Source organism: Scomber scombrus, chromosome 5, assembly GCF_963691925.1.
Source record: "Scomber scombrus chromosome 5, fScoSco1.1, whole genome shotgun sequence".
Taxonomy (NCBI): Eukaryota; Metazoa; Chordata; class Actinopteri; order Scombriformes; family Scombridae; genus Scomber; species Scomber scombrus.
In genome coordinates, this window is record NC_084974.1 from 33,967,317 (window position 1) to 33,987,316 (window position 20,000).

A 20,000-nucleotide genomic window follows, 5' to 3' on the forward strand; every position below is an offset into this window, starting at 1 on the left:
TCAGCTGCAGAAGCTAGCTCTAGGGACGTGGAATGTTACCTCTCTGGTGGGGAAGGAGCCTGAGCTGGTGCGCGAGGTTGAGAAGTTCCTGCTAGATATAGTCGGCCTCACCTCGACGCATAGCAAGGGCTCCGGAACCAGTCTTCCCGAGAGGGGTTGGACTCTCTTCCACTCTGGAGTTGCTACTGGTGAAAGGCGCCGGGCAGGAGTGGCAATACTTATTGCCCCCCGGCTTGGTGCCTGTATGTTGGAGTTCACCCCGGTAGACGAGAGGGTAGCCTCTCTCCTCCTTTGGGTGGGGGGACAGATCCTGACTGTTGTTTGTGCCTATGGTCAAAGCAGCAGTTCAGAGTATCCACCCTTCTTGGACTCCTTAGAGGGGGTGCTGGAGAGTGCTCCCTCTGGGGATTCCCTCGTCCTGCTGGGAGACTTCAACGTTCACGTTGGCAACAACAGTGAGACCTGGAAGGGTGTGATTGGGAGGAACTGCCCCCCCGATCTGAACCTGAGTGGTGTTTTGTTATTGGTCTTCTGTGCTCGTCACAGATTGTCCATAACAAACACCATGTTCAAGCATAAGGGTGTCCATATGTGCACTTGGCACCAGGACACCGTAGGCCGCAGTTCGATGATTGACTTTGTAGTCGTGTCGTCGGACTTGCGGCCGCATGTCTTGGGCACTCGGGCGAAGAGAGGGGCGGAGCTGTGAACTGATCACCACCTGGTGGTGAGTTGGCTCCGATGGTATGGGAGGATGCCAGTCAGACCTGTCAGACCCAAACGCATTGTGAGGATCTGCTGGGAACGTCTGGCAGAGTCTCCCGTCAGAAAGAGTTTGACTTTGACCATGTACCGGGGGAGGCGGGGGACATTGAGTTAGAGTGGGCCATGTTCCGTGCCTCCATTGTCGGCTGTGGCCGCAAGGTGGTCGGTGCCTGCCGTAGCGGCAATCCCCGAAACTGCTGGCGGACACCGGCGGTGAGGGATGCCGTCAAGCTGAAGGAGTCCTATAGGGCCTTTTTTGCCTGTGGCACTCCGGAGGCAGCAGGCAGGTACCGACAGGCCAAGCGGGGTGCAGCTGGATTGGCAGACTGGGGTTGTGGTCCCTCTCTTTAAGAAGGGGGACCGGAGGGTATGTTCCAACTATAGGGGGATCACACTCCTCAGCCTCCCTGGTAAGGTCTATTCGGGGGTACTGGAGAGGAGGGTCCGTCAGATAGTCGAATTTCGGATTCAGGAGGAGCAATGTGGTTTTCGTCCGGGCCGTGGAACTGTGGACCAGCTCTACACCCTCTGCAGGATCCTTGAGGGTGCATGGGAGTTTGCCCAACCAGTCCACATGTGTTTTGTGGACCTGCAGAAGGAAATCGACCGTGTCCCTCGGGGGGTCCTGTGTGGGGTTCTCCTGGAGTATGGGGTAGCAGACCCCCCTGATACGGGCCGTCCGTTCCCTGTATGACCGGTGTCAGAGCTTGGTCCTCATTGCCAATTGTAAGTCGGACTTGTTTCCAGTGAGGGTTGGACTCTGCCAGGGCTGCCCTTTGTCACCGATCCTGTTCATAATCTTTATGGCGCAGCCAGGGCGTTGAGAGGGTCTGGTTTGGTGACCTCAGGATTGGGTCACTGCTTTTTGCAGATGATGTGTTCCTGTTGGCTTCATGGGACCGTGACCTCCAACTCTCTCTGGATCGGTTCGCCGCCGAGTGGGAAGCAGCCGGGATGAGAATCAGCACCTCCAAATCCGAGACAGGCGGATCGGTGCAGCGTCGATTTACCAGTCGATCTTCGTTCCTACCCTCACCTATGGTCATGAGCTTTGGGTAGTGACCGAAAGAACGAGATCGCGGGTACAAGCGGCCGAAATGAGCTTCCTCCGTAGGGTGGCTGGGCTCTCCCTTAGAGATAGGGGGAGAAGCTCGGTCATCCGGGAGGAGCTCGGAGTAGACCCGCTCCTCCTCCGCTTTGAGAGGAGCCAGATGAGGAGGCTCGGGCATCTAGTTAGGATGCCTCCATGGCAGTGGTGTGCACAAGGGGGGGGTAGGGCGATCGCCCCCAATTGCCCTTCAAAAAGTCTGTGCATGCCACTGCTCCCTGGTGAGGTGTTCAGGGTCCATCCCACCAGTAAGACCCCACAAATAATAAAACTATGATCAGACTTTCTGATTCAGCTGATAAAGATTTATACTGTCTGTTAATGTTTGACTTCAGTTGTTCCAAAGTTCAGAGCATCTGTTCTGTTTCTGCCTTTTTGTTCTCTATCCTGCTCTTGTTGCCATGACTTGATGACTTGTTTCTGGATTATTGAGCACACTTCCATTACAGCCAGAGCAATAGTTAGTTCTACCCTTTCCTTCTGAATCCTCAGTGGTTTCCTTGCGTCTCTCTATGTTTCCACGGTGGGCGGGACTAAAACACAGGTGAGGGAAACGGAAGTGAGAGGTAACCTGTAGGTAGGACAGAGATGAGCGCTCTCTCTCTCTGTCACCTGTCTGGAAACACAGAAGAGAAGCAGCGCGAGGACGAGGTAGGCAGTGTATTAATGCAAAACATGATCAATATGATGTGAAGTGAGAAATGTATTTAACCCTGTAGAGCCCAGAGAAATGTGTTAATCTGCAGTGTGTTTGATGACTGTGAGGTTTTAGCAGCTTTAATGAGGACAGTATGTTTATGAGGACACGTGTTATAATAGCAAACATTCATAATGAAGATATTCTCATTTCACACATTTTATACCATCTTGCCACTTTTTGTGTTGTTGGAATATAAAAGACACAAATAATAAAACTATGATCAGACATTATGATTCAGCTGATAAAGATTTATACTGTCTGTTAATGTTTGACTTCAGTTGTTCCAAAGTTCAGAGCTGCTGTTCTGTGATCACATTTCCTTAAAGAAGACTTCAGATTAAAGATGAACACAGAGAGATGAGACCTTAAAAACCTCCTGCTGTGAGTTACATGTTTCTTCTTCTTCTGCTTGTTTAAATGTTGATGGCACTATCGCTGGCTGGTTGAAGCTGCTGATATATTTCACCTTCACTCATCAGCTTCATTCAGATGATTTTCAGCCTTTAAAGGAAACGTAGCCGACAGTTTTCATCATGTTTGTGTCAGCAGGTGTTAAAATGATCTGATAACAGTAGAGATGGTAGTTATAGTTATATATATATATATATATAATGATGAAATGAGTAATATGAGTATGAACATGTAATATACAGTATGTACTCCATATAATATAAAGATTAGACTCATCTTTTGGGTCATTCTCAAATGGTTCAGCACCCTGCCAACAACTGAACCTGGCTGTTAAAGGGTTTGGGTACGATGACATTCATTGTACTAAACTTTAGATAAATAGACTAAAGTAATTGACTGTTGATTGTGTAAAACTGTTTCTTGAAGTCAGTAATTGTGTGTTTGATTCATTTAATTGGTCGTATCAAAGGTCGCCTCATTCAGTCATCTTGAACCTGACAAACATTATGACAGTTATTATAATAACTAATCCACAGTTACAACAGAAAGAGTTTGTTTCACAGGTGGGACGGTTAGTGATGAACAGGTAATAAAAGCCATATAATAATATACTATGAAATGTGTTAAAAGAAGGTGACAGAAATACTGTTGAAAACATCTTTTCATTCATGATATTCAGTTATTTAATCAGGCAAATGAAAAGTCAGTGGAACATTCAAAAACTAAGTTATTAAACATTAAAGCTCAGTGAAAGTCTTTAAATAGTTTGTTACTTTGGCTCCATCTGGTGGTGGAATGAATAATGACAGGATGTTCGACAGCAGTGCAGACCTGTGTGATGTTCAGCTGGTTGTAATGAATGAGCATGTTGTTGTGTTTGTGTGAAGGTGTTTCTCAGCTATGGATCAGTGTGAGGACAGAGAGGAGGGAGTCCCTCCCTCTAAAAGCTCTCTGTGTGGGGAACATGACAGCCAGACCAAAGCTCAGAGGTGAGATGAGGATCTCTAACTGTCCATCACTGTTCTCCACTCACATCACTCCACCATCATTATTCACACTCACTGTCACATCTGACACTCAACTACTGAATAATAAGTCACAATAACTCAGAATGAACTACTAACTTTGTGAGTTAACAAAGAGCTCAACCACTGATTAGTCAAATAATCAACTAAGATGAGACAGCATCTTTCATCAGATGACATTTTGATGAACAGGAGAACGTTTCTCATCCACTGTCTTCTTACTGATTTTCATTCTGCTTCTAAAACTTCAGCTGCTGACAGTCTGCTCAAAATTCATCTTTTTAAACTCTTTGATTTGTTGTTTGTTTGTATCAGGATGCAGCAGCAGAGAGCAGACTCTCCTGAACCCAGCTGTGTGTCCATGAAGAGTGACGCGTCTATGGGTCGTCCTATTAAGTTTAAAGATGGACAACCTGCTGATGGAAGGTAAGAATTTAATAATGGTTGGTTGGCTGTTTGGGCTGAATAAACCTCCTGTGTTATGTGGGGCGGAGCAGGTGAACCAGGCACAAACACCACAGACAGGTTAAATAGAAACAGCTTTAATGCTCAGAAACCAACAGACAGGCTTACAGACCATGAAGGGAAAGCAGTTCTGAGCTACTACCTTATCGTGGTGGAGGGGTTTGAGTGTCCCAATGACCCTAGGAGCTCAGTTGTCGGGGGCTTTATGCTCCTGGTAGGGTTAGTGGGTATGGACCAGACAAAGCGTAGCTCAAAATAACCCTCATGATAGATTATTATTGGACTTTTGTGCTCGTCACAGATTGTCCATAACAAACACCATGTTCAAGCATAAGGGTGTCCATATGTGCACTTGGCACCAGGACACCTTAGGCCGCAGTTCGATGATTGACTTTGTAGTCCTGTCGTCGGACTTGCGGCCGCATGTCTTGGACACTCGGGCGAAGAGAGGGGCGGAGCTGTCAACTGATCACCACCTGGTGGTGAGTTGGCTCCGATGGTGGGGGAGGATGCAGGTCAGACCTGGCAGACCCAAACGCATTGTGAGGGTCTGCTGGGAACGTCTGGCAGAGTCTCCTGTCAGAGAGAGTTTCAACTCCCACCTCCGGGAGAGCTTTGACCATGTACCGGGGGAGGCTGGGGACATTGAGTCAGAGTGGGCCATGATCCGTGCCTCCATTGTCAAGGCGACCGACCGGTGCTGTGGCCGTAAGGTGGTCGGTGCCTGTCGTGGCGGCAATACCCGACCCGCTGGTGAAGGATGTAATCCTCCATCATTTGATGCTCAGGGGCCCGGTGACGCTCTGCTAGGCGCTTATCAATCTTTGAGGTGAGGGAAACTAAAGCATCCAACTCAGATGGTAGATCTAAGGTGGTCAGATGGTCCTTGATAGTTTCTGATAAGCCACTGAAGAAAGCATCTGCTAAAGCTGGCTGGTTCCACCCACTGTATCTGGAGACGCTGAAGAGACTATGTCTCTCAGCTGGCCTGGGAACGACTCAGTGACAACTCTATGCTCAAAATTCCTATTTATAAACTCTTTGATTTGTTGTTTGTTTGTATCAGGATGCAGCAGCAGAGAGGAGACTCTCCTGAACCCAGCTGTGTGTCCATGAAGAGTGACGCGTCTATGGGTCGTCCTATTAAGTTTAAAGATGGACAACCTGCTGATGGAAGGTAAGAATGTAAAAATGGTTGGTTGGCTGTTTGGGCTGAATAAACCTCCTGTGTTATGTGGGGCGGAGCAGGTGAACCAGGCACAAACACCACAGACAGGTTCAATGGAAACAGCTTTAATGCTTAAAAACCAACAGACAGGCTTACAGACCTTAAAGGGAAAGCAGTGCTGAGCTACTACCTTATCGTGGTGGAGGGGTTTGAGTGTCCCAATGACCCTAGGAGCTCAGTTGACGGGGGCTTTATGCTCCTGGTAGGGTTAGTGGGTATGGACCAGACAAAGCTTGCTCAAAATAACCCTCATGATATATTATTATTGGACTTCTGTGCTCGTCACAGATTGTCCATAACGAACACCATGTTCAAGCATAAGGGTGTCCATATGTGCACTTGGCACCAGGACACCCTAGGCCGCAGTTCGATGATTGACTTTGTAGTCGTGTCGTCGGACTTGCGGCAGCATGTCTTGGACACTCGGGCGAAGAGAGGGGCGGAGCTGTCAACTGATCACCACCTGGTGGTGAATTGGCTCCGATGGTGGGGGAGGATGCAGGTCAAGCAGGAACAGGTAACAAGAGGAACAGGAACAGACAGGAACAGCATAACAATCTAGTGTCTAGAATGAAAGAATATGAGTGAGACAGTATATGTAGTGAGGAGCTGATAAGGGAATTACACAGTGGCAGCAGGTGAGCAGGTGGGTTTGAAACTGAAGGCAGGGACAGAAACAGACAGGACAACACAAACAGAGCTTCAACAGGAATCATGACAGTCGCCCCTCAAGGGACAGCTCCCAAATGTCCCTCCAGGCTGGTCAGGAGGGAGAAAACAAAGAGGAGAAAGAAGGCAGGACAGATGGACAGGACCACTCTGGAGGCTGAAAGAGCTGCTCAGGGCAAAAACTTTGGGGACCAAGGTGTCAACAAAACCACGTAGAAAGGAGACCAAGAGACAGGAGGACCTCAGCAGGGGGGGCTGATGTTTTGGGAGCTGGCTGGATGTCTGTGAAGGCAGCAGAGACTCAGTGAAGCTGGGCAGCAGAGACTCAGTGAAGCTGGGCAGCAGTTCTTTGGTGTTAACTGCATGCTTTTTCACTTCTTTATTCATATCAGGATGCAGCAGCAGAGAGCAGACTCTCCTGAACCCAGCTGTGTGTCCATGAAGAGTGACCGGTCTATGGGTCGTCCTATTAGCTTTAAAGATGGACAACCTGCTGATGGAAGGTAAGAATTTAACATCCAGTAATCAGAGCAGCATTTACAGGAGTTCATTTAGTCATCATGACAGAACATCTTTAATAATCTGAGTGCAGATTTGAGTCATTAAATGTCCTTAAACGTGATGTTTTCTCCACAGAGTTCAGCAGCAGAGCTCAGAGGTTCCCAGTGATCAGTCTGCACAGCAGCATCAAACACAGCTGGACTCCATATTTATGGTGTGTACATGTACAAACACACCTTTTACTATTAACTCCATCAACCACAGATGAAATACTAAAGTAGCATTCAGGTCCTAACAGTGTCCATGCTGCTCTGTTTAGACCAGCAGGCCTTCAGACTGACACATGAATCACATGTTGTGTTCTACCAGTTTAAATGAAATGTTCACTTTATCTTTCTGTTCCAGCTGCTGGAGGAGAACATCGTCACTTTTGTGAAGAACGAGCTGAAGAGAGTCCAGAGGAGTCTGAGTCCAGATGACCCAGAATGCTTAGAGAGTCAGAGTGAGGATGAGGAGGTGTTGGACTGTGAGGAGGAAGAGCAGAGGAGGAGCAGCAGAGAGGCATTTCTGAAGATCACAGTGCACTTCCTGAGGAGAATGAAGCAGGAGGAGCTGGCTGTGCGTCTGCAGAGCAGTAAGAGGATTTTAACAGATTTAACATGATGGAGAGGAAATGGAGGCAACATGGGGGAGGTTTATATTTCAAACTCTGCTGTAAATATGCTGCACACATCTGCATCAGAACAGAGGCTGTTTGTCCTCCACTGATGAGCTGAATAAAACTGATGGAGGAGGAAAAACTACACAAACACACTTACATGTTCAGATTTCTAGACTTTCTGTAGGATCCACTCACTGATTTCATTTGTTGTTTGTTCATTCAGGAACTCGTGCTGCAGAGTGTCGACGTAAACTCAAGTCTAACCTGCAGAAGAAGTTCCAGTGTGTGTTTGAGGGGATCGCTAAAGCAGGAAACCCAACCCTTCTGAATCAGATCTACACACCGCTCTACATCACAGAGGGAGGGACTGCAGAGGTCAATGATGAACATGAGATCAGACAGATTGAAACAGCATCCAGGAAACCAGACAGACCAGAAACATCAATCAGACAAGAAGACATCTTTAAAGCCTCACCTGGAAGAGATGAACCAATGAGAACAGTGATGACAAAGGGAGTGGCTGGCATTGGGAAAACAGTCTTAACACAGAAGTTCACTCTGGACTGGGCTGAAGACAAAGCCAACCAGGACATACACTTCACATTTCCATTCACTTTCAGAGAGCTGAATGTGCTGAAAGAGAAAAGGTACAGCTTGGTGGAACTTGTTCATCACTTCTTTACTGAAACCAAAGAAGCAGGAATCTGCAGGTTTGAAGAGTTCCAGGTTGTGTTCATCTTTGACGGTCTGGATGAGTGTCGACTTCCTCTGGACTTCCACAACACTGAGATCCTGACTGATGTTACAGAGTCCACCTCAGTGGATGTGCTGCTGACAAACCTCATCAGGGGGAAACTGCTTCCCTCTGCTCGCCTCTGGATAACCACACGACCTGCAGCAGCCAATCAGATCCCTCCTGAGTGTGTCGGCATGGTGACAGAGGTCAGAGGGTTCACTGACCCACAGAAGGAGGAGTACTTCAGGAAAAGATTCAGAGATGAGGAGCAGGCCAGCACCATCATCTCTCACATCAAGACATCACGAAGCCTCCACATCATGTGCCACATCCCAGTCTTCTGCTGGATCACTGCTACAGTTCTGGAGGATGTGTTGAAAAGCAGAGAGAGAGGAGAGCTGCCCAAGACCCTGACTGAGATGTACATCCACTTCCTGGTGCTTCAGTCCAAACTGAAGAAGGTCAAGTATGATGGAGGAGCTGAGACAGATCCACACTGGAGTCCAGAGAGCAGGAAGATCATTGAGTCTCTGGGAAAACTGGCTTTTGAGCAGCTGCAGAAAGGCAACCTGATCTTCTATGAATCAGACCTGACAGAGTGTGGCATCGATATCAGAGCAGCCTCAGTGTGCTCAGGAGTGTTCACACAGATCTTTAAAGAGGAGAGAGGGCTGTACCAGGACAAGGTGTTCTGCTTCGTCCATCTGAGCCTTCAGGAGTTTCTGGCTGCTCTTCATGTCCATCTGACATTCATCAAGTCTGGAGTCAATCTGCTGACAGAACAACAAACAACATCCTGGTCTGAAGTGTTCAAAGACAAATCAAGACGTTTCTACCAGAGTGCTGTGGACGAGGCCTTAAAGAGTCCAAATGGACACCTGGACTTGTTCCTCCGCTTCCTCCTGGGTCTTTCACTGCAGACCAATCAGACTCTCCTACGAGGTCTGCTGACACATACAGGCAGTAGCTCAAAGACCAATCAGAAAACAGTTGAGTACATCAAGAAGAAGATCAGTGAGAATCTTTCTGCAGAGAGAAGCATCAATCTGTTCCACTGTCTGAATGAACTGAATGATCGTTCTCTAGTGGAGGAGATCCAACAGTACCTGAGGTCGGGAAGTCTCTCCACAGATAAACTGTCTCCTGCTCAGTGGTCAGCTCTGGTCTTCATCTTACTGTCATCACAAAAAGATCTGGACGTGTTTGACCTGAAGAAATACTCTGCTTCAGAGGAGGCTCTTCTGAGGCTGCTGCCAGTGGTCAAAGCCTCCAACAAAGCTCTGTAGGTGCACACAGAACTATCCAGATTAATGTAGTTTCATCTTTGCTCAATGAAGAAAAGTAATGTTTGTGATTCTTTTGTTCTGCTGATTCTTCTCCAGGTTGAGTGACTGTAACCTCTCAGAGAGAAGCTGTGCAGCTCTGTCCTCAGTTCTCAGCTCCCAGTCCTCTAGTCTGAGAGATCTGGACCTGAGTTACAACAACCTGCAGGATTCAGGAGTGAAGCAGCTTTCTGCTGGACTGGAGAGTCCACACTGTGGACTGGAAACTTTCAGGTCAGGATTCAACTGTCTATAAAAGTTTACCAACCAAGCTTTTATTGTCTGTTATATATTGGATCTGTGAATTGACTTATTAAAACTCTTCTCCAGACTGAGTGACTGTAACCTCTCAGAGAGAAGCTGTGCAGCTCTGTCCTCAGTTCTCAGCTCACAGTCTTCTAGTCTGAGAGATCTGGACCTGAGTAACAACAACCTGCAGGATTCAGGAGTGAAGCAGCTTTCTGCTGGACTGGAGCGTCCACACTGTGGACTGGAAACTCTCAGGTCAGTTTTATTACTGTGTATATAAAGTCATATTTTTGGCTTCTCCTCAGTTTCTAGTTTACATGAAGAGTTTATGATAAAAAGATTTAGTGTACTGTCTGAGCTGAAGTGATGTAACATCATTTAACTTTTTAAACGTTTGAACACTGAATGTAATTAAATTAGAATATGATGGAAGACATTAAGTTGCCTAATTAAATGATTGTGATCAAATAGTTAATATTGTTGGAATGAAAAATAAGAACTAAGTTAAAACATCAGTAAATTTCTCTGAAATCTTCTTTAGATATTCTGTGGAACAATATTTAACTTTAAAGGCATTTCTTCTGCCAACATAAATCAGAATGCAGCCTCCAGCAGGAACATGTGCTTTCTCTCCTACTAACCTAAAATGCATCTGCATGACACCAACATACAGCAGGGGGCACTGAGTGTGAACATAAAGGCCTGAAAGACAAAATACTGTTTATCTCATTAGATGAACTGTTGTGTGTGTTCAGTCTGTCAGCATGTCTGATCACAGAGGAAGGCTGTGCTTCTCTGGCCTCAGCTCTGAACTCCAACCCCTCCCATCTGAGAGAGCTGGACCTGAGCTACAATCATCCAGGAGACTCAGGAAAGAAGCTTCTGTCTGCTGGACTGAAGGATCCACACTGGAGACTGGACACTCTCAGGTTTGGACAGACAGATGGACACTCTCAGGTATGGACAGACAGGTGGACACTCAGGTATGGACAGACAGGTGGACACTCTCAGGTATGGACAGACAGGTGGACACTCTCAGGTATGGACAGACAGGTGGACACTCTCAGGTATGGATAGACAGGTGGAGACTCTCAGTTATGGACAGACAGGTGGACACTCTCAGGTATGGACAGACAGGTGGACACTCTCAGGTATGGACAGACGGGTGGACACTCTCAGGTATGGACAGACAGGTGGACACTCTCAGGTATGGACAGACAGATGGACACTCTCAGGTATGGACAGACAGATGGACACTCTCAGGTATGGACAGACAGATGGACACTCTCAGGTATGGACAGACAGATGGACACTCTCAGGTATGGACAGACAGATGGACACTCTCAGGTATGGACAGACGGGTGGACACTCTCAGGTATGGACAGACAGATGGACACTCTCAGGTATGGACAGACAGATGGACACTCTCAGGTATGGACAGATGGACAGACACTCTGACTAAGTGAGGGACTCTGGTTCATGTTTAATGGTGGATATGAGTGAAGGTGTATGAAGCTGATTGTGACTGTCTCTTCCTCCAGGATGGACCATGGTGGACCGCACAGAATGAATTGTGAGTGTGTTTTCAGTTTGATTCATGAGAACTTTGAGAAAAACTGGATGAAATATGTAAAAGAAGTGAAAAAAGTTCAAAATGATGGAAAATGTGTTTTGGCAGAAATGGGCGTGGCCTAAACTGACATTTATCTTGAACCAATGAATCCATGAAACAGAAATTTCCTTCTGTTCGTCACAGTTCAGGAGTTAAAAGAGAAATGTTTTATAAATGTCCACATGGTGGCGCTACCTGCTCCAAAATGTCCCTCATGTCTCTCCTGCAGATAAAGTTCATTCATTCATACTGACTTCAGCTGTTTGGAGCATTTGGACAAAAATGTGTTTGTAACAGACGACAGTTTGAGATTAAAATAATCAGTGGCGGCTGGTGACATTTTTTTTGGGGGGGGGGCGCAGTTTGGTGGGGGTCGCGGGGGTCCTAGGGTTATTGTCAAACAAACCGTAGCACCACTTCATACTGCAGCAAAAAAAAATTTAAATAGGAGGAAAGGAAAGCCAATCTACAAACAACACAACACACTGTAATGGTGCCTAAACACAGCCGGTAGTACTACTTGAACATAACTCCTCAATGACTCTCTGGTTAAAGTCAGTCACCAGTCTCTTTTCCATTGACAGCATGGCCAGTGCCTCTCCTGGGTCATGATGGTGTTTCTGAGAAAAGTTTGAATTCTTTTCATGGTTGAGAAGCACTTCTCAGCTTCCGCTGTGGTCATGGGTGATGAGGATCTTTAGGAAAGTGACAGTCTCTGAGAAGACTTCTTCAACATTGTTCTCTCCATAAACAACTGGAATAGATCCACAGCACCACAACAGGCTCTGAACTCGTCCTGCTGTAGATGAGACTAAACTCTGTCTTCAGCTTGCTTCCATTGAGCATCGGGTCGGCCTTCAAGGTGTTGCTCAGTGCATCCTCAGGAAATGTTCAAACCTGTCCCCAGCAGCAAGGTGGCACTAACTAGGTAGTTTATAAAGGAGAAGTGTTCCCTTGTGTGTCCCAGTATGGTATCTCTGACCCACAGAGACAGGAATAAAACATTATAATCAGACATGACAAAATGTCCATTTCACTCACATCACCTAAAGTTACCAACAGTTAAAGTAAAGTTACCAATAAGTTAATGTGCTTAAAAAGAGACACCACCATATATATTTTAGTTATTGTGTCATCAACTAGGTCACTTTTAGCCTTGTTAATTTGAATTAAAAAAGTTATTAAAAACTTATTGTCATTATTGTTATTATTATTATTATCATTATCATTATCATCATCATCATCATCATCATCATCATCATCATCATCATCATCATCATCACCATCATCATCATCATCATCATCATCATCACCACATTGCCACCATTGTCACTTTCATAAATATTATCACCATTAACTCAAAGTAATATAAATAATAGTACACTAAGGACCAAGTCCATTGTCATCCACTCATTTTTGGACACAACCAAATCACATATAATACACATACATATAAATATACATATATAATAATAGCATCTTAATTCCTATACCTACTGAAGATCATTTCTTTGTACCTCTTTATAAAAATCTTAATGTTTGGACATTCCCTCAGTTCCACATTTAGACTGCTGCATAGCCTCACACCACAAACACAAATACAAAAGTTCCTCCTCATCGTTCGCACGCTAACAGTTTAGAAATAAGTCTGACCTCTTAGATTGTAGCCCTCCTCTCTTACACTGAACATGTTTTGGATATTTGCAGGCAGTTGGTTGTTTTTTGCTTCGTACATTGTTTGAGCTATTTGAAATTCCACCAGATCAGCAAACTTCAGTAAATGAGACAGTAAGAATAATGGATTTGAATGATCCCTGTACTCTGCATGATGGATGTTGCAAATTGCTCTTTTCTGAAGAATAAACAATGACTGTACATTAGATTTGTAATTATTGGCCCAAACTTCAGCGCAGTAACTTAAGTATGGTGAGACCAGTGAACAGTACAAAATGTGAAGCGCTTTATAATCCAGGACCTGTTTGGCTTCACTTAATACTGCAATGCTCCTTTTGGGATGTATATGTTTAATGTTTGCCTTCCAACAAAGCTTTTCATCAATTATGACCCCAACAAATCTATTTTCAGTAACCTGTTCAATATTCACACCATCTATCTGTATTTTTACTTGTTTGTTTCTTCTGCAGTGAAACAACATTACTTTAGTTTTATTCAAATTTAGTGACAATTTATTTTTTTTTATCAAACCAGGTTTTTAGTTTGATCATTTCCATGGTTACCATATCTTGTAGTTAATCATCACCCGAACAAAAACTATGAATGTGATCCGCAGAAAGAACAAGCTTCAATACCTTTGATATGTGACATATGTCATAAAACATGTTGGTCCCAATACTGACCCCTGTGGGACCGCAGGTCCAAACATTTAGAGCAACTGTCACCTAACCTCACAAACTGCTGTCTGTTACTTTAATAACTTTGAATCCAAACCAAGACTTCTCCCCTAATCCCATAACGTTCCTATGTATTTAATAAGAGGATAACTCATTTTCTGAGATCCATTTTTAATAATACTGTTCAGAAAGCTCCATATTTCCTTCATATTGCCTGTTTGTTTCTAATAGTGTCCTATAGTACTCCTTCTTTCTTGCCCTCAACATGTTACTTCACTTATTTTTATACTTCTTATATTTATTTTCTGACTTTTGAGTTTTATATGTTATGAAGTCTCATTTATTAAACCCTTAGTTAGCCATGGACATTCAGCATGTTTTATTTGTTTAGTATATTGTTTTATTGGACAGTTTATATTATATAATGACCTGAACTGTTGAATTTACATTCAGACAAACATCAGACGCAGCTGGAATCAAGTTTCACTTTGAAAAACATTCTCATCTAAAGGTCCACTTACTCTGTATGTCCAAAGCTTTCAGTCACATCTCATGGTCTTCCTCAGTGATGGAGGGTCTCAGTTGTCATGGAGATGGTTTAAGTTTGAATGGTTTCAGTAAAGTAGTTAATAAATCAACAGATGATAAACTGCAGCTGTATTGTGTCTCGTTCTCTCCATCAGATGCCTGTGAACTGGAACTGGATCCAAACACAATGAACACAAACCTCAAACTGTCTGATAACAACAGGAAGGTGACATATGTGGAGGAGGATCAGTCATATCCTGATCATCCAGACAGATTTGATCACTGTCCTCAGCTGCTGTGTAGAAATGATCTGACTGGTCGCTGTTACTGGGAGGTCGAGTGGAGAGGAAGAGTTTATATATCAGTGAGTTACAGAAGAATCAGAAGGAAAGGAAACAGTGAGGACTGTAGGTTTGGATTTAATGATCAGTCCTGGAGTCTGGAGTGCTCTGATTATGGTTACTCTGTCTGGCACAATAGCAACTATACACCCATCTCCTCCTCCTCCTCCTCCTCCTCCTCCTCCTCCTCCTCCTCCTCCTCCTCCTCCTCCTCCTCCTCCTCCTCCTCCTCCTCCTCCTCCTCCTCTGTCTCTAACAGAGTAGCAGTGTATGTGGACTGTCCTGCTGGCACTCTGTCCTTCTACAGAGTCTCCTCTGACTCACTGATCCACCTCCACACCTTCAACACCACATTCACTGATCCTCTGTGTGCTGGGTTTAGAGTCGGCTATGGTTCCTCAGTGTCTCTGTAGGAGGAGCAGAGAGGAGCAGAGAGGAGTAAAGAGGAGCAGAGAGGAGCAGAGAGGAGTAAAGAGGAGCAGAGAGGAGTAGAGAGGAGTAAAGAGGAGCAGAGAGGAGCAAAGAGGAGTAAAGAGGAGCAAAGAGGAGTAAAGAGGGGTAAAGAGGAGCAGAGAGGAGCAGAGAGGAGCAGAGAGGAGTAAAGAGGAGCAGAGAGGAGTAAAGAGGAGCAGAGAGGAGTAGAGAGGAGTAAAGAGGAGCAGAGAGGAGTAAAGAGGAGTAAAGAGGAGCAAAGAGGAGTAAAGAGGGGTAAAGAGGAGCAGAGAGGAGCAGAGAGGAGCAGAGAGGAGCAGAGGAGTAAAGAGGAGCAGAGAGGAGCAGAGAGGAACAGTGAGGAGCAGAGAGGAGCAGTGAGGAGCAGAGAGGAGCAAGGAGGAGCAGAGAGGAGTAAAGAGGAGCAGTGACGAGCAAAGAGGAGCAGTGAGGAGCAGAGAGGACCAGTGAGGAGCAGAGAGGAGCAGAGAGGATCCGAGGAGCAGAGAGGAGTAAAGAGGAGTAGAGAGGAGCAGTGAGTAGTATTGAGGAACAGATGGTTAAACAGAGCTGCAGTACCTCTTCACACCAGCAGGAGGCAGCATCACACTGGCTCCTGACTGCACTTTATTTATTTAACTTTGTCTCTGAACTTTCCTCAAATACAGATTATACACAATAAACAAGTATTAATAATAAACAATAAACAATAAATAAACAATAAATAATAATAAACAATAAACAGGTGATGAGTTGTTTATGTTTATATTTCATATCAGTTCAACACAAATACATACATGTACACACTCATACATTATTACATTATTACTGTAATGTAATAATGTAATAATGTTGCCTGTAAATAATCAGATCAATCATCAATCAATAACAACAGATCAATATTTACCTTCTTGTTATGAAATATGTTTTTTTTTAAAGTTTATTACTCATTGAAAATAGTTTTTATTCTTTATTGATGAATATTTACATGTTGGGTCTGATCAATATATCTGCCTCCAACACGTATTGATTAGTGTGAGATTTTAATATTGAAACCATCAATAAACATCATTACCTTCAGTCCTTCAGCAGCATGATGGAACTAGTCCATGCAGGGGCGGAGTTAAGCAGCAGAGGGGCGGGTTAGTCTCCAGATGGGCGGGGTTAGTCACTATAGGGGCGGGACTGGTCATTAGAGGGGCGGGGTTTGTCACTAGGGGCGGGGCTGGTCATTAGAGGGCGGGGCCATCAGTCCCAGGCACTGTGTGCAGGGACGGATCAGCTGTGTGAGAGAAGCTGAGCTCAGTGTTGCTTCTCTCGGCCATGGCCTGTCTGATGGCCGCCTGGTCCGTCCACAACCCGTCCGTCACCAACTCCATCATCATGGTGAGTACTGGGAACAGACTGGGGACAGACTGGAGACAGACTGGGGACAAACTGGGGACAGACTGGAAACAGACTGGAGACAGACTGGGGACAGACTGGGGACAGACTGGAGACAGACTGGGGACAGACTGGAAACAGACTGGAGACAGACTGGGGACAGACTGGGAACAGACTGGAGACATACTGGGAACAGACTGGGGACAGACTGGAGACAGCCTGGGGACAGACTGGAGACAGACTGGGGACAGACTGGGGACAGACTGGGGACAGACTGGGGACAGACTGGAGACAGACTGGGAACAGACTGGAGACAGACTGGGGACAGACTGGGGACAGACTGGGAACAGACTGGAGACAGACTGGGGACAGACTGGAGACAGACTGGGGACAGACTGGGGACAGACTGGAGACAGACTGGGAACAGACTGGAGACAGACTGGGGACAGACTGGAGACAGACTGGGAACAGACTGGAGACAGACTGGAGACAGACTGGGAACAGACTGGGGACAGACTGGAGACAGACTGGGAACAGACTGGAGACAGATTGGGAACAGACTGGAGACAGACTGGAGACAGACTGGGAACAGACTGGGGACAGACTGGAGACAGACTGGAGACAGACTGGAGACAGACTGGGGACAGACTGGGAACAGACTGGGGACAGACTGGAGACAGACTGGGAACAGACTGGAGACAGATTGGGAACAGACTGGAGACAGACTGGAGACAGACTGGGGACAGACTGGAGACAGACTGGAGACAGACTGGGAACAGACTGGGAACAGACTGGGGACAGACTGGAGACAGACTGGGAACAGACTGGAGACAGATTGGGAACAGACTGGAGACAGACTGGGGACAGACTGGGAACAGACTGGGAACAGACTGGGGACAGACTGGGAACAGACTGGGAACAGACTGGGAACAGACTGGGAACAGACTGGGGACAGACTGGAGACAGACTGGGGACAGACTGGGAACAGACTGGGAACAGACTGGGGACAGACTGGGAACAGACTGGGAACAGACTGGAGACAGACTGGGAACAGACTGGAGACAGATTGGGAACAGACTGGAGACAGACTGGAGACAGACTGGAGACAGACTGGGAACAGACTGGGGACAGACTGGGAACAGACTGGGAACAGACTGGGAACAGACTGGGAACAGACACTGGGTCAGAACACATCACAGCTGGGTCTGAACCTCGCTCACCTGTGGTGTTTTACTTCCTGATTGAAGTGGTAACAATGAAGCAATGAGCTGATTGGCAGGTGGCTCATATATCGGCCAATCAGCTCATGTTGTGTCATTTTGAATGTGACATGTGACTTTATGTCAGATTGTTGAGTTTTATGCAGAAAACCTGCAAAATGTGTTTAAAGCAGAAAATGTGTTAGTGTGTGTGTGTGTGTGTTAGTGTGTGTGTGTGTTAGTGTGTTAGTGTGTTAGTGTGTGTGTGTGTTAGTGTGTTAGTGTGTGTTAGTGTGTTAGTGTGTGCGTGTGTGTTAGTGTGTTTGTTAGTGTGTTAGTGTGTTAGTGTGTGTGTGTGTTAGTGTGTTAGTGTGTGTTAGTGTGTTAGTGTGTGTGTGTGTGTTAGTGTGTTAGTGTGTTAGTGTGTTAGTGTGTTAGTGTGTGTGTGTGTTAGTGTGTTAGTGTGTTAGTGTGTTAGTGTGTTAGTGTGTTAGTGTGTTAGTGTGTGTGTGTGTTAGTGTGTTAGTGTGTGTTAGTGTGTTAGTGTGTTAGTGTGTGTGTGTGTTAGTGTGTTAGTGTGTGTGTTAGTGTGTTAGTGTGTTAGTGTGTTAGTGTGTTAGTGTGTGTGTGTGTTAGTGTGTTAGTGTGTGTTAGTGTGTTAGTGTGTGTGTGTGTGTTAGTGTGTTAGTGTGTTAGTGTGTTAGTGTGTTAGTGTGTGTGTGTGTTAGTGTGTTAGTGTGTGTTAGTGTGTTAGTGTGTTAGTGTGTGTGTGTGTGTTAGTGTGTTAGTGTGTTAGTGTGTTAGTGTGTTAGTGTGTTAGTGTGTTAGTGTGTGTGTGTGTTAGTGTGTTAGTGTGTTAGTGTGTTAGTGTGTTAGTGTGTGTGTGTGTGTGTGTTAGTGTGTTAGTGTGTGTTAGTGTGTTAGTGTGTGTGTGTGTTAGTGTGTTAGTGTGTGTTAGTGTGTTAGTGTGTTAGTGTGTGTGTTAGTGTGTTAGTGTGTTAGTGTGTGTTAGTGTGTGTGTTAGTGTGTTAGTGTGTTAGTGTGTTAGTGTGTTAGTGTGTTAGTGTGTTAGTGTGTGTGTCAGTGTGTTAGTGTGTTAGTGTGTGTGTTAGTGTGTTAGTGTGTTAGTGTGTGTGTGTGTTAGTGTGTTAGTGTGTGTTAGTGTGTTAGTGTGTGTGTGTGTGTTAGTGTGTTAGTGTGTTAGTGTGTTAGTGTGTGTGTGTGTTAGTGTGTTAGTGTGTGTGTGTGTTAGTGTGTTAGTGTGTTAGTGTGTGTGTGTTAGTGTGTTAGTGTGTGTTAGTGTGTTAGTGTGTTAGTGTGTGTGTGTGTTAGTGTGTGTGTGTGTTAGTGTGTTAGTGTGTTAGTGTGTTAGTGTGTGTGTGTGTTAGTGTGTTAGTGTGTTAGTGTGTTAGTGTGTTAGTGTGTGTGTGTGTGTGTGTTAGTGTGTTAGTGTGTGTTAGTGTGTTAGTGTGTGTGTGTGTTAGTGTGTTAGTGTGTGTGTGTGTTAGTGTGTTAGTGTGTGTGTTAGTGTGTTAGTGTGTTAGTGTGTGTGTTAGTGTGTGTGTGTGTGTGTTAGTGTGTTAGTGTGTTAGTGTGTTAGTGTGTGTGTGTGTTAGTGTGTTAGTGTGTTAGTGTGTGTGTTAGTGTGTGTGTGTGTTAGTGTGTTAGTGTGTTAGTGTGTTAGTGTGTGTGTGTGTGTTAGTGTGTTAGTGTGTTAGTGTGTTAGTGTGTTAATGTGTGTGTGTTAGTGTGTTAGTGTGTTAGTGTGTTAGTGTGTTAGTGTGTTAGTGTGTGTGTGTGTTAGTGTGTTAGTGTTAGTGTGTTAGTGTGTTAGTGTGTGTGTGTGTTAGTGTGTTAGTGTGTTAGTGTGTGTGTTAGTGTGTGTGTGTGTTAGTGTGTTAGTGTGTTAGTGTGTTAGTGTGTTAGTGTGTGTGTGTGTGTTAGTGTGTTAGTGTGTTAGTGTGTGTGTTAGTGTGTGTGTGTTAGTGTGTTAGTGTGTGTGTGTGTTAGTGTGTTAGTGTGTGTTAGTGTGTTAGTGTGTGTTAGTGTGTGTTAGTGTGTGTGTGTGTTAGTGTGTGTGTGTGTTAGTGTGTTAGTGTGTGTTAGTGTGTGTTAGTGTGTGTGTGTGTGTGTGTGTGTTAGTGTGTGTGTGTGTTAGTGTGTTAGTGTGTGTGTTAGTGTGTGTGTGTGTTAGTGTGTTAGTGTGTGTGTTAGTGTGTGTGTTTGTGTGTTAGTGTGTTAGTGTGTGTGTGTGTTAGTGTGTTAGTGTGTGTGTGTGTTAGTGTGTTAGTGTGTGTTAGTGTGTGTTAGTGTG

The 20,000-nt window shown here is 45.3% G+C and overlaps 2 protein-coding genes across 2 annotated transcripts in view; both read left to right on the forward strand.

Annotated features, from left to right (window-relative positions):
• Positions 1-10,694: 10,694 nt before the first annotated feature.
• Positions 10,695-15,258, forward strand: LOC133980058 (stonustoxin subunit beta-like). The gene is made up of 3 exons (XM_062418625.1): positions 10,695-10,769; positions 11,382-11,413; positions 14,487-15,258. The coding sequence occupies exons 2-3, from the start codon at positions 11,383-11,385 to the stop codon at positions 15,083-15,085; spliced, it is 630 nt and encodes a 209-aa protein (XP_062274609.1). The 5' UTR covers positions 10,695-10,769; position 11,382; the 3' UTR covers positions 15,086-15,258.
• A 1,169-nt stretch (positions 15,259-16,427) lies between these two features.
• The window catches only part of abcg1 (ATP-binding cassette, sub-family G (WHITE), member 1), a 17,914-nt gene continuing 14,341 nt past the window's right edge, over positions 16,428-20,000 (forward strand). Inside the window, exon 1 of the mRNA XM_062418550.1 lies at positions 16,428-16,490. Within this exon, the coding sequence (XP_062274534.1) occupies positions 16,428-16,490 (63 nt within the window). The remainder of the gene's footprint in view (positions 16,491-20,000) is intronic.

Bases quoted from the DNA above. Each gene is read 5' to 3' on its own strand.
- LOC133980058 (XM_062418625.1), top strand. From the start codon at position 11,383: ATGGACCATGGTGGACCGCACAGAATGAATT. The intron at 11,414-14,486 runs GTGAGTGTGTTT...TCTCTCCATCAG, and splicing joins TGGACCGCACAGAATGAATT to ATGCCTGTGAACTGGAACTG.